We start from the raw sequence: 13,959 nt of genomic DNA, 5'->3' as shown, positions 1-13,959 counted from the left end.
AGAGAAAGAGAGAGACAGGGGAGAGAGGGGTCAGCTTATTGCTTCCACCAGTTTCCCGGGCTAAGTGAGCTAATAGGCTGCGTATTCCAACACTGGATTAAGACGTAGCTAATATGTCAGGTGGCCAATTCAGAAAGTAAGGCCAGAATTCGGAATGAAAACAAGAAACGGACACAACCCTCCACCTCTGAACTATGACCTGCCATGGACTGCCCCGACAGGACTCCAACAGAAAGGAGACATTTCTCAAACATTTAAGCGGTAACTGCCAGGTCGGGGGTGTGACCGGCCCGATGGCGGCTACCTTCGCACACGTCCCAGGCGGTCCACTTCTCGGGCCCCTCCTCCCCCTGTGGCCGGTCCTCCAGGCTGGGGTGCTTGAGTTTGAGCAGAGCCTGGAAGGGGGTCCTCTCACACAGGTACCCCACCGAGCTGTAGGGCTCCTGCAGCTGGGCCACCGGGTATATACCCGCCAGGATCTGAGTGAAGAGAGGGGGAGAGGAGAGGAGGGAGGGAGATAGAGAGGGGGAGAGGAGAGGAGGGAGGGAGAGAGAGAGAGAGGGAGGGAGGGAGGAAGAGAGGGGGAGAGGAGGGAGGGAGAGAGAGGGGGTGAGGAGAGGAGGGCGGGAGAGAGAGGGGGAGGGAGAGAGGAGTGGAGGGAGGGAGAGAGGAAGGGAGAGAGAGGGGGGAGAGGAGAGAGGGAGAGAGAGAGGGGGGAGGGAGAGAGGAGTGGAGGGAGGGAGAGAGGAAGGGAGAGAGAGAGGGGGAGAGGAGTGGAGGGAGAGAGAGGGGGCAGGGAGAGAGGAAGGGAGAGAGAGAGAGCGAGAGGAGAGAGACAGAGAGTGAGGAAGAGGGAAAGAGAGAGGGAGGGGGAGATGGGGGGGAGATAGGGGGGCGAGAGAGAGGGAGGGAAAGGAGGAGAGTGAGAGAAAGAGGGAGAGGGAAAATGGAGAGACAGACAGTGAGGGAGGGAAAGAGAAAGAGGGAGAGAGTGAGGGAGGGGAAAAAGAGAGAGGAGAGCCATTAGTATTTGGCTTTATTCCAGAACATTCTCTTCTGCCATCAGTTGTCAATGAGTACAAAAGCCCCTGGTGTGCGTGAGAACTTCCCTGGCAGTGACAGCACTGTCCGCAGCACCATGAGGGCGGACGGCGGGTATACACAGAGCCGTGAGGGTGGCGGGTGCTGAGTGACAGGCGGGGAGCGGGTACCTGCAGCTGCTTGTCCACGCGGGAAGGGAACACCAGGCCTGGGCAGTCGCAGAGCTTGACGGTGGGGGTGAGGTAGTAGGTCTGGAAGTACTTGGTGTGGCCTGGGGTTCGAGACACGCTCACCACCTTCCTGCCCACCAGGCTGTTCAGCACAGAGGACTTCCCCACATTGGTGAACCCTGAGGAGGGGAGAGGGGGAGAGAGTCACCAACACACAGCCTGCTGCACTCACTGACTCTGCGATACTGGATTCACTCTGCGATACTGGACTCACTGACTCTGCGATACTGGACTCACTGACTCTGTGATGCTGGATTCACTGACTCTGTGATGCTGGATTCACTGACTCTGTGATGCTGGACTCACTGACTCTGTGATGCTGGACTCACTGACTCTGCGATGCTGGATTCACTGACTCTGGATTCACTGACTCTGTGATACTGGATTCACTGACTCTGTGATGCTGGATTCACTGACTCTGTGATGCTGGATTCACTGACTCTGTAATGCTGGACTCACTGACTCTGTGATGCTGGACTCACTGACTCTGTGATACTGGACTCAATGACTCTGCGATACTGGACTCACTCTGTGATACTGGATTCACGACTCTGTGATGCTGGACTCACTCTGCGATACTGGATTCACGACTCTGTGATGCTGGACTCACTCTGCGATACTGGATTCACGACTCTGTGATGCTGGACTCACTGACTCTGCGATACTGGACTCACTCGCTCTGTGAATCACCATTACTGACAGCGTACAGGAGCAAACCGGACCCAGGCCCAGAACCCCCCCTCTCACCAACACAGCCCAGCGTCAGGACCCCCTCCTTGTACAGCTCCTGGGAGGGGCTGGCCATCTCCATGGCGATGTCACTGTGGTGCTCCATCAGCACAGACTCCGCCCCCTCCTCGGCCTGCTCTCCGTCCGGACCGCCGTCGTCAGCGTCCCGCTGGATCTTCTGCTCCCAGCTGCTGAGGTCCACTGCGGGAGGGAACCAGCGCAGGTGAGCTCCCACCCCAAACCCCGGGGAGCGACCACCCCAAACCCCGAGAGAGGAACAGAGGGGCAGCCACGGAGGGCCCAGGTTCAGGGCCAAACTCTCAAAATGGAGTTAGTATCCAAACACACTTTCAGTGTTATTACTTTTGTGTTACCGTCAACACGTTTTGTGTCAAAGTTACTACTTTTCTGTTACAACAATACAATTTATGTTACAAAAGGAGACGTTTTAACACCGGCTGTGTTGAAAGTAACAGAAAATGCGCTGTCCTCATCTAGACACAGAGGTGCGTTATTTTCAGCACGTTTTCAGAGTGAATGTGTCTTTCCCCTCTTCTCCTTCTGTGGTGGTTTGGCTTTTTATTTTTTGGGGTTTTTCGGGGAAGAGGAGGCTCACCTCTCCCGCCGGTGATCTCCTGACACGCCCTCAGGATGTGTATGGGGCCGCCCGCCCCATGCCACCCCACCTTCCTCCTCATCCTCTTCTTCTGAAGCACTGGAGACCCACCATGATGGACAGACAGACAAGGAACAGTTAAGAGACAAGCTGAAAAGGAAGTGATATGACACACACAAAACATACATGGTTTTGGCCGATTTGGCTGACGTCAACTAAGGAGGGGGACTTTAAATTGGCAATGCACACCGATGTATGAAAAGGATATTGACTGGAGGGGAACGGAAAATTGACATACATTTGATTGACATATATACGCCCCCTAGTACGCAATTATGTAAAATCTAAAGAAAAAATTTCCAGGAAATGGATGGAAAAGTTCTGTTTTAACTTCAGTTTGACCTTGTCTTTAAGGCCGACCAAGGCAAACACGCAACCGTAAGTTTCCATCCAAACGTTTCGCAAATATTAAGGGAATTACTTAATTTCTCTTTATTGATACGGCAACTTTTCCCACCTTGGCCCAGCGTAAAAAACCCCACTACCGATACATCACATGAGGGCATAATAAATTTAGCACCTGCAGTTTCAATCCTGGTTTTCTGTCCAACACCCTGACACTAAAATTACCCCATAGTTCTGATGAAGTGAAACGCTGTATAGCAGGACAGGCCAGCCCTGTTCCTGGAGAACAGCCATCCTGAAGGATTTCACTCCAAAGCGCACCGCATCCAACAGCTAGAGACCTCATCGAGCTGCCAATTGGAACTTATTCCTGTCTGGATAACGGATCACCTCCAGTCCTGGAAGACTGCTGTGAACGCAGGACTCTGTTTTCATCACTTTTCTAATTAGCCATACGAGCTGAAAGCTGCCTACAGCAGACTCCGTATGGGGGCATACAAACAACTCCCTACATGGAGTGCACATGCGTATTGATGATATTCAGTGAGAAATATGCAAACCGAGAACAACAGGACATTCGGGCAGGCTCATTAATACGCCCCCAGAAAGTAGCAGGTGCTAAAGCGGAGAGAATAATCCAGTGCCGCATTCCGTCTCTGTTATCAGCAGGCTGTCTGTGAAATCGCCCAACTCATAAATCATCCCTGTCACATTCAAACATACTCACACACAAGCGGCCACACACACACACTCACACTCAGATGCAAGAACATACACAAACACTCGCACACACTCTCACTCACTCACTCACTCACACACACACACACACACACACACACTCAAACTCAAACTCACACGCAAGCACATACACAAACACTCACACACACACTCACCCACACTCACAAACTCAATCACTCAATCACTCACTGTCACACATACACAGAAACACACACTCTCACACTCACTCACACACACTCACACACACTCACACACACTCACACTCACACACACTCACACACACACTCACACACACACACACTCACGTGTGCTGTAGGGCTGTCCCGGGTGAGAGGTGAAGCAGACACAGTGCAGGTGGGGGAACAGGGAGCTCAGGTAATGCCTCCAGGCCAGCACCAGGGGAGGGGAACACAGGTCCACTTTGTTCAGCACCACGATCACCTGCTTCTGCAGCTCGCTGGTAATGAAGTGGTACAGGGCCGGGGGAAACTGGAGCACCTGGCAGGGAGAAAGGGCATGATCCACGGCTATCAACAGGCCACTCGCTCCTCTAGCTCCCCCTGGTGGACAAACGGGGCACTTCAGCACTGAACAGGACAGAGTGCCGTATTTCAGCCGATATACTCCACGTCCCCTCGGCCGGCGATCAACACAGCGCTGTCCGTGATCACAGGACATGACACGAACAGGACAGGAACTCAACTGGGTGTCTGATGTCTACGATGAGCAGAATAACGTCGGACATCTCCAGCACCCTCCACAGCTGCCGCCAAGTCTGAGAGAAGAGAGCAGAGACGCAGGTCTAAACCTTGGGCACAATCTCACTTCCCGTGCTCGGTCACACGTCCTTATCAGATACTGAAGCACTCTATAGCCCACTGCCGTCTGCAGCAGACTACGTTCTCATAGATAATAGATAATGCTACCAAGTCAGTAAATAAATTAAAATGTGACATATCGCGCCTCATACCAAGGTGTCTCCACCATTAAAAACACTCAGCGGAGCTATTCAGTTACATAGACATTTCGGTAATGCAATCAAAAATTGACTGCACTTTTTAAAAGTAGCTTTATAAGCGAGCAACATTTTAAATTGAGTTATGTATTATGCAATGGTTATATAATATAACATTTTCAGTTTATAATCACGCAGCATAAATGATTAATAAGTCATTACAGCCAAATTACATCTTCAATATGATTATACTAGCTTTACAATAGTAAAATTATAGTTTGAAATGACAAATTGTATCATATAACGGGCTGCATTATTAAAGAGGTATTATAACGAAATGTTATGGTGAATCTATATTTTAAACACAAAAAGAGGATGTTCCTAACTTCTCCTTTAGCATAGAAAATAATTAGAGAACAACCGCAAGTCCTCATTGAAAATATGAAAATGTGGAAATCCCTCACTGAGGTTTCACACTTCCTTCCACCTCTCATTAGTGCGATCAGATGAGGGCTGAAAACAGCGTATATGCCCTCCACAGTTACCCGGGGGCAAACGACACTGCACTGGGCAACGAAGCAAGAACAGGCCTATCAGCACCCATTAACAAAGTGCTCAATGGGTTATTCTTCACAGAAAGTAGGACTGATTATAATAACCACACCTGATATAACTATGTGAGCAGGCAGATCAAGCGACAGGGATACAGGCAATAAAAATAATTGGCAATGAACAGGTAGACACCAGCACCAGTCATTCGGCTCCTTGGAAAAGTAACAACGCTTTAAATCTGGCACCCTGTATGACAGCTATTTTAAATGGAAAATACTTCAAAATGACTTGACAAACGAAAAGGTGTGCGAGTGATTTAAAGAGAGATTTAAAAATGGCCGTGGGCATGCTGCAGGCAAACAAGGGGTGACAACCACAATGTTAAAATTAGAGCCTTGGCTTTTCACCACGATGACCCAATCAGATGCAGGCTAGAGCTGTCAGTCAAACCCCTGCCTGACACTAATAGGCAGGGCAGGCGGTCACATGACCTCCCTCCTGGTGTGGACTCCAGCAGCTCAGAGCTCATTCTTTGCAAGGCTGCTTCCCTGGTGAGCCGTGGTTTGGATGCCACTTAAAAACCTCCATTTAATCTCTGCCATCCGCTAACACTGAAAACACAAAGCTCTGCTACTGAACACATGTTCTAGTGCGCAGCAGCCTGAACACTAATAAATAAAGCCAAGTCTGGACGCATATAATAAAGACTGGACGCATTTGAAAAACATAAATGCAGTGTAGATGGACCATATTCAGTGGCCTGTAGCATAGTGGTTAATGTAATGACTGGGACACGCAAGGTCGGTGGTTCTAATCCCGGTGTAGCCACAATAAGATCCTCACAGCCGTTGGGCCCTTGAGCACTTGAGCAAGGCCATTAACCCTGCATTGTTCCAGGGGAGGATTGTCTCCTGCTTAGTCTAAACAACTGTATGTCGCTCTGGATAAGAGCGTCTGCCAAATGCCAATAATGTAATGTAAATATTCAACTGCCATTGTCCAATACCAGATTTGGAATCAGTGGAGCGCATAAATTGCTGTCCTCAGTAGTTATTCTACCAGCATATTTAGTTCTTATGCAATGTGCAATTACTTGGCCATGTTTCATCCTAATCCTTCTGAAAAGCTTTCAGTTGTCCACTTCATTGAATTCTTACAGTTGTGCTACTGTTTGACCTAAACCAGGGGTTCAAAATGCTGGTCCAATGCTGTTTACAGTCCAACCAGAATAGCAATTCTTCCAGTGTAACCAGATGCTAACTATTTTCAATCAAACACTTTTACCGTCATTGTCATTGTTTAATTATAAATCCAGTGTGCTGCAGCAAAGAGCCAAAACAACACAAGCTGTGTCACTTTCCTAAAACTGTAATACAGTGTCGATACTGTGCGACTGTCCCGACTGGATATTCCACATTCATCCGAAGCCTTTTCATCAGATCTCCCCCGATCTAAGAGCTGCAAACAGAGTTAAACGAGGATTCTGCCGTCTCTGAGAGCAGGTGAGTTGATGCGCTCTGATGTCAGCGGTCTCTCTCACCTCCAGGTTGTGTTCGAAGTGGCTGAGCGTCTCGGGGGGGTTGCGGGAGTGCAGGTCCTCCAGGTACTCCCTGAACGCTTTCTCCTCCTTCCGGAGGAGCTCCTCGCGCTGCATCCCGTAATGCCACGGCGGTCGCTTGGGGAAATCCAGCCCTTCGAGGCGTCGGGGAAAAAAAAAAAAAGAGAGAGAGAGAGAGAGAGAGAGAGAGAGAGAGAGAAAAAAAGTCAAGACGGATTCAATCAGACGCTCAAAGAGGAGGGTCAGACTTCACATGCTCTGTGTGACATTCTCACGTTCATGCGCGCCACCAACCCAAGCACTTCCACTCGCGTCAAAATGCCACGTTCAAGAGCCAGACCCGAATTCTTAAGTAGGCCGTATCGCAGGTGTCGCCCACCATGAGTAGAGCAAAATAAAAAATGGCCTCAATACCTCTGGAAAAAAGGCACGGTGCCCCAGAATCAGCTCTTTCAACCTCAATTCACATACAAGATATTTTTAGCAGAATGTGGGTTCTGATGTAAGTTTGGTTTCTAATGGCAACGGATTTTAAATTTTTGCGCAATCTCTCACAAAAAGGACTTTTGTTCTGTAACAATGTGCAAATGTGACTTTTCAATAAGTTTGGTAACCCTAAAGAATCACATGGGCAAAAAGAACAAATCACAGAGGTGCTGCAAAAGGCTGATGTCACAGACCTTTATCTGGAGGGTAGATGTCATTGATGTCAACTTCCAAGGTGGACTCTACCACAGGCAGTAGAATCTTTTCCCTTGCCATCTTCTTCCTTTTCTCCACCTCCTCCTTGCTCTCTTTCTCGAAGTGAAGGCGATACCTGTGGACACAGACAGAAACAGGCAGGCAGATAAATGCACATGGAGTCTGGTTACCCTGACAAGTTTAAAAACAACAGATGGTGTTCACCAAGGTTCAGTCTGCAGAGCATGTCCAGTTTACAGCCTTTAGAAAAATAACACTGCACTGTCCCGTATCCAACAGAACGGTATCAAATGGAAATATCTTAATACCTCTAAAATTCCAAAAGCTAACTGAGAACCTTTAATGTGACAGTGTACATTTCAGTAATATGCAGGTTTTTTTCTAATGTCACCAAAAAAATGTAATATTATAACAACTATTTAACCAGGGAAGTCACACATAGATCGGCTGTCCAATTCACTGCATTTCTTGGCTTAATTTAGACCACCCACCAACCTGGTGTATCTCCACCTATATAGCTGTATACAAGGTATCCTTATTCATTTCTATGCTCTTGTTTATAAGCTGATCCAAGGTCATGGCTGCCTTGTTACAACGAAAAACATTTGAATCGGACTTCAGATTATGTCTTTAAATCCTGCTTTAAAAAAAATGTAATCAGAAAATGATTCTTCCCGCCTGAATTTGGAATCACACCGGAATAAACTCTAAATCATGCACTTGCACTTGCATGCACTTGCACTTGTTCGCCATGAATGCCATCCAGCTGTGTTCATTCTGCCTTCCCAAGCGACCGCAGTTGTGCCGCTGGGTGTGCTGTGGGTCCCTGGGAAACAATCAACACTGCTCTACATGAGCCAAAGCCCTCTTCGCCATCGCTATAACACTGGAGTTTTTATACGGCAACATGGGAAAAGAACAAACTGCAAACACTTCTTCAAAACCGCCCCAAAAGCTGGCGGGCTCTCGCACAACCCTTTTTGTACCCCTTTTTAGTTTGGACCCAGTAAAATAAACGCTAAATAGAATAATGTCTTTCCCCTTTTAAAACACTTGATTGGCAATCATTTATTAACTGAACCTTGTTATTTCTGTAAACAACTCTGTTTTCTTTGGCAGAACTACTTACATCTTCGATGACAAATCCCTGAAAACAATGATTTCAAAACCACGTTCATTCCTGTCTTAATTCTCTGCAAATCCGGGTAAAGGAAACCAGAGTCCCACAATTATCTGGATGTGAGGTTTTACAGTTTATGCTCATCTGTCCAGAAGACTTGTTTCCAAAAACCATCAGGCTCCTCCCCGTATTTATTTTGGCTCATTTCAATCTTGCCTTCTGTTCTTGGTGCTGAAGAGAGGTTCACATGTGGAAGTGTAAACTCTGAAACGTGCCTCTCTCAGAGTCCCGTGATACTTTCACCTCCAATGTATGGAGATCATTAGCAATGATGCACAAGCTGACAATTTAGGATTGCCCCCCCCCCCCCCCCCCCCAAAAGTTCTTATAATCATCCTGTCATCATTTTCTGATATTTTGTGTGGATGGTCTGGTTGCTGGTGATTCCTAAGGCCTCCAGTAGTTTGTTTCCTCTTCAGGACTTTGACAAACATTCCGCAAGAGCTCTTATTGAATTATTTCCTTTGCTTTCATCCTCACAGTAGGCTTGGTTATCATATTTAGTTATCTGGCCCTCATCTTGTCTTGAATCATTTAGTTGACAAAGTAGACTCTACAAATGCTCCATAAGACATAACCCATGCCCCGACACTTACTGCTTTCCAATTATAAATAATTAAGAGTAATATGGTAAACCACCTCTGAAATTTGAAACAGCAGATGCTCATTTGCCACCAATACTTATGTGGATTTGGAATAGGGGAACTTGACACACTGAATGCCATTTTTGTAATACAGTTCAATGCCTGTTTAAAAAAAAAGAAGAAAAAAACCCCCCCCATAAGAAATAGATCCAGATATTGAAATAGAAACTTGGGTAGGAGAGTTTAGAGGATGGCTAGTACCGCCCCAATACATACGTATGATGTATATCATCATAATGTTACGTACTTAGCTTACTTAATATACACCACCCTCAGATATGACTGTCTGAATGAGCGAACACTCACCTGTTAGGGTCATATCTCCCTTCTCTGTGGAAGGGCTGCTGGTTGATCCTCCGCACATCTGTGGTCTCACTGTCCGATGTGTCAGATTGTCTGTCTCGGTCCCTCTCTGTCCCTCGCTCCGCACTCGCATTGCGACTGTTAGGTCCTGAGCCAGTATCCCCTGGAGACGCAGAGTGGGGAATGAGAGAATAACTCGGGCACTGGATGTAAACACACTGAGATACAGTACAGTGTGCGCATTGAGAACGTCCGTTGGCACCACGGGTGCAGTCAAAGCACACTCCTCGTTTGACCGTATCCTAACAGCGCTCACTGTCCAGCAGGGAGATGTCCTGAAATTGCCCCTGGCTTACTCCGTGCATAACCGTTTTTTTTTTTTTTTTTACTTTTTTTTGGGCCAAGAACCATAACCGCTAAAGCGCTGTATAGTCAAGATTCCAAACATTTATAAAACCGACAATGGGTATTTAGTTAAGTCCAGTTTAAACTTGTTTTTAACACCATGCCCCATTACCTCGCTAACGCAGCAAAATATTACACGTGAGAAGTGATGAGTGGTTAGCTAGCTAGCCAATGTTAGCAAGTTGAAAAGGAAGCATTCCGCTAGCAGAATTCGTGTTAACTACAGCTCATGTTAACTTGTCGATGTTTGTTCTTTGTTTCGTCCTTAAACATTCCTACTATGCTGCATTCCGATATTAAACTGAAATGCAGCAAATTACTGGAGCTTTGTTGTATACAAAAGCTATGGCTAATACATTAAATAGCCTGCTGTAGTTTCAATTTTTCCATTTTAATGACCGGCCAGATGACATCCCCAAGGGAGCGTCATTGACCATTTATCACTGCACTGAAATTCATGCCTGTTTCAGCGAAATCATAACAGCAAATTACGTCGTCCAGTTTTCAGGAAGTAAATGTATCGATATACCTCGTTTTCTCTCCCGCTTCACTTGAAGCTGTTTCTTCTTCTGTTTGTTGCTGAAAGGCTTTTTCCTTGGCATGTTTCTAGATAAGGTTAAAAATACTACAGGGGAGTTTTAGCTAGTTTTCGCCTCTAATATTTACATTCGTGAAGTTTCTCGACACACACTTTTCACCGACGCCATGTCTGTTGCTGGCATGTAGGCTACAGACGCTACCAGTGCCGCCGTTACCGTTTTGTTTAAATTGGTGGAAACAAGAGTAATACGTTTTCAGATGGCTTCATTGTGGGTTCTTTTCATTAGCATTTCATTCTTTTATGTGAACATTTTTCAAATTTGCCTCGGGTATTTCAAACCTCCACAAAAGACGACCCCTTCTACGTCAGATAATGGTACAGACGGTAATGCGACAAACACCCGTTTATTGGCAATGGTATTTTCTGAGGCATATCCGATGGTATAAAAGTAACGTTAGCCAACAATCTCTTAGAACGCGATAATCTTCGCAGTGTATCCCATTTCCAGAATAGTAGCAGTAGTCCAATTTTAAAGTCCAAGAACGTTACATTAATTATTTATTGTTGTCACTCGTCTTGTAGAAAATGCACTGTGCACAGCAGTATTGGAATTGCATTAATTTACATGGCAGGAATTCATTAGTGAAGGGGGCAATAAATAGGCATGCAGCATAAATGAACTCTAATTTATGTTTGGAAAAGGTTCGTTTATACGATCTACAAAGCATCGGTTGCACAGATTCCATCAATGGTGTGTTGCGTCCATGAATAGAGGCAGCATTGTGATAGCTTCGCAAATAAGCGACGGAACACAATAAAACAATGAACTGGTGGTGGAATTAATTGCAGTGTTCAGTTCATTCCACCAGAATTGCAACTGTCAAATAATAATAATAATAATAATAATAATAATAATAATAATGATAACATAAAATAAGGCAGTGAACTAAAATAGCTTTCATCTTTCCTTCCACAATCTGACTGCACTGCACACAACTTTGGAAAATAAGAAGGGGAAATTCGACTTCCTCACCGAATAAGCCCACTGCTTCAAGGCTGACTACACAGGACTTAATCAATGTCAGCGTGACTGCCTCTGCGTTTCTACTAAAAGGAGGTTTGTGCTTTGACCCGGCTTCGTGTGCAGTAGGCCTACATTGCGTTACCAGGGTAACAAAGCGACATCCAAGAGCCCTCAAACCACAGTCCCTCTGGTATTCGCTCTAAGGTTCAGAAACAGGAGCCAATTAAACTCTGTACACTCTCACCCACCAGCTGCCATCCCCAGCGGCTGAAAATTGACTATAGGATTCACCTTGCTATTGCCTTCTGTGGCCCTTGACCCTGTCCTCATAGTTTTCAGCTTTCATTCTGGGAATTACAGTATATTATTGCAGTTACTGTGTGTGTGTGTGTGTGTGTGTGTGTGTGTGTGTGTGTGTGTGTGTGTGTGTGTGTGTGTGTGTGTGTGTGTGTGTATATATAGGATGTGTGAGCATTGTGTTAAGCTCATTATTACATGATACGCTGCATAAAAACTGCAAAGTCTTGGACACCCGCAACATCAAAACCAGGGACTGGACTACTGAAGTAAAAATATGTGGGTATTGTGATAATGAGAAGCCAAGTAATAAAATAAAATAAAATAAAATTCACGTTAATAGTGCTGCCATGGTTACATCTCTTCAACTGTATTTCAAGCTGCTAAGAACTCTAACTTTTGCATCATGGGAGCAGCATTGAGTCAATTTAATTGCAATAAAGAAACCAGTTTCCTTTTCTGTATTATAATAGACTTCAACCCAATAATAATTTAAATATTTTAAGTGGGACAATACTCCCATTTATTTTATTAAAATGCTGGTAGAATATAAAAAAATTAAAAAAATGCTGGCAGAATGGCTACTTATGCTATGACATGCAATTATAACAATGCAGTTGCTTCACCTGCAGAATCATTTCCACACTGACTTAATCCAACAAACTGCTGGTGTTTAAATGCGATTGTGAAAGATTATAAATGTGCATGCACCTGAATTATTCTCCCCAAAGATACAGAGAGAGTGTGTTGTGGTGAGTCATACTGGCCAAGTGATTATGTGACAACATGATTGCCACTAGAGGCGACGTTCCAAAACAGGCAAAATTGAACAAAACTCACCTCAAAAATCTTTTCCCTTCAATGCCATCCACACAGCTACGGCTGAGTAAGTGCCAGTGATTACATGATGCAAATGGTTTGAAACACACCTGTAAACATCCTTTGTTGACCAGCTGACGTGAGGAAGCCATATTGGTGAAATCAAAGCAATTCTGCCAGTGAGCTGACCAGACACAGTAGAGTGCAACAGTATTACTATGAACCAGCAGAGAAGGCCAAGAACGCAAAGACGCCAGAGACCAACACCAGGCCATTTTGTGTGACTTTTATTGTCTCTTAAGGGGAAACACAGCTTCAGATGTGTAAGTCTATACATCATGGAGTATCAGTTTTCATAATAACTTTAGTTGAGTAGTAGAAGTAGCAATAATAATAAGAACTTGTAATCCGTGTTATTCTTTTGTCACAAAATGAAATACTACAAGGATTACACATAACAAGAACCAGCCGATCACCACCTCGTCCGCACGTCAAAAGGGCCGTGCAAGGCTGGCGCCTGGCCGGTGTCCAGATACATGTCAGTGAGACCTCTTATGTATGAATTATTATAATATATTTTAAACACATTTATATATATATTTATATATTTAAAAATTTCTTTCTTTTTTTTATCAGAAACAGAAACTTCCTTCCCTTTTTTTCTCAATTAAAATGATTTTTTTTTTTTTTTTCCTTTTTACCATAATATTTTACAAGAGAGATTACAGAAACTGTTCCAACCAATGAGGAAAAACAACCATAATGATAACAGCTGTGGACATAAGGAAACTACATCTGTAGGAAAGTATACAAAATCCCATCCACACACAGCTTGAAAGCCATTATTATCAAATCACCATTATCGTTATCGTTATCGTTATCGCGTATAGCCACCTTCGTGAACATACCTTTTCAGGGAAGCGCAAGAAGATATAAAAGGACAAATAATAATTATTTTTAAAAAACTAAACTAAGGAGTCTCTTTCTCTCCTTCGCTCTTTTCTCTCTCCTCATCCACTCTCAATCACTCAATCAGCCCTTTAACACGCTCCCTCTCTCCACAGCCGTCTACACCCATGCGCATCCGACAATAGAAAAAGAAAAAAAAAGGAAATTAAAACTAGCGATAATGAAATGATAAGTAAGAAACTAGTAGAAAAATCCACTCTCCCAAATTCATCCATCATTTTACATTGCTCGTGTCCAGCCTCCCCCCCACC

At 45.1% G+C, this 13,959-nt stretch overlaps 1 protein-coding gene across 1 annotated transcript in view; it reads right to left on the bottom strand.

The window, feature by feature from the left end:
* gnl1 (guanine nucleotide binding protein-like 1) overlaps window positions 1-10,955 on the bottom strand; it is a 13,970-nt gene extending 3,015 nt beyond the window's left edge. Inside the window, exons 1-10 of the mRNA XM_061236157.1 lie at window positions 10,588-10,955; window positions 9,657-9,816; window positions 7,505-7,641; window positions 6,807-6,958; window positions 4,463-4,534; window positions 4,065-4,257; window positions 2,617-2,715; window positions 2,019-2,201; window positions 1,212-1,390; window positions 305-479 (exon numbers count right to left, since the gene is read on the bottom strand). Coding sequence (XP_061092141.1) covers window positions 305-479; window positions 1,212-1,390; window positions 2,019-2,201; window positions 2,617-2,715; window positions 4,065-4,257; window positions 4,463-4,534; window positions 6,807-6,958; window positions 7,505-7,641; window positions 9,657-9,816; window positions 10,588-10,660 — 1,423 coding nt within the window. The 5' untranslated portion in view covers window positions 10,661-10,955. The remainder of the gene's footprint in view (window positions 1-304; window positions 480-1,211; window positions 1,391-2,018; window positions 2,202-2,616; window positions 2,716-4,064; window positions 4,258-4,462; window positions 4,535-6,806; window positions 6,959-7,504; window positions 7,642-9,656; window positions 9,817-10,587) is intronic.
* Window positions 10,956-13,959: the final 3,004 nt, after the last annotated feature.

The sequence above is a fragment of the Conger conger genome, chromosome 1 (assembly GCF_963514075.1).
Source record: "Conger conger chromosome 1, fConCon1.1, whole genome shotgun sequence".
Classification (NCBI taxonomy): Eukaryota; Metazoa; Chordata; class Actinopteri; order Anguilliformes; family Congridae; genus Conger; species Conger conger.
The sequence above is the reverse complement of the archived record's forward strand: the minus strand, read 5'-3'. Positions and strand labels throughout refer to the sequence as shown.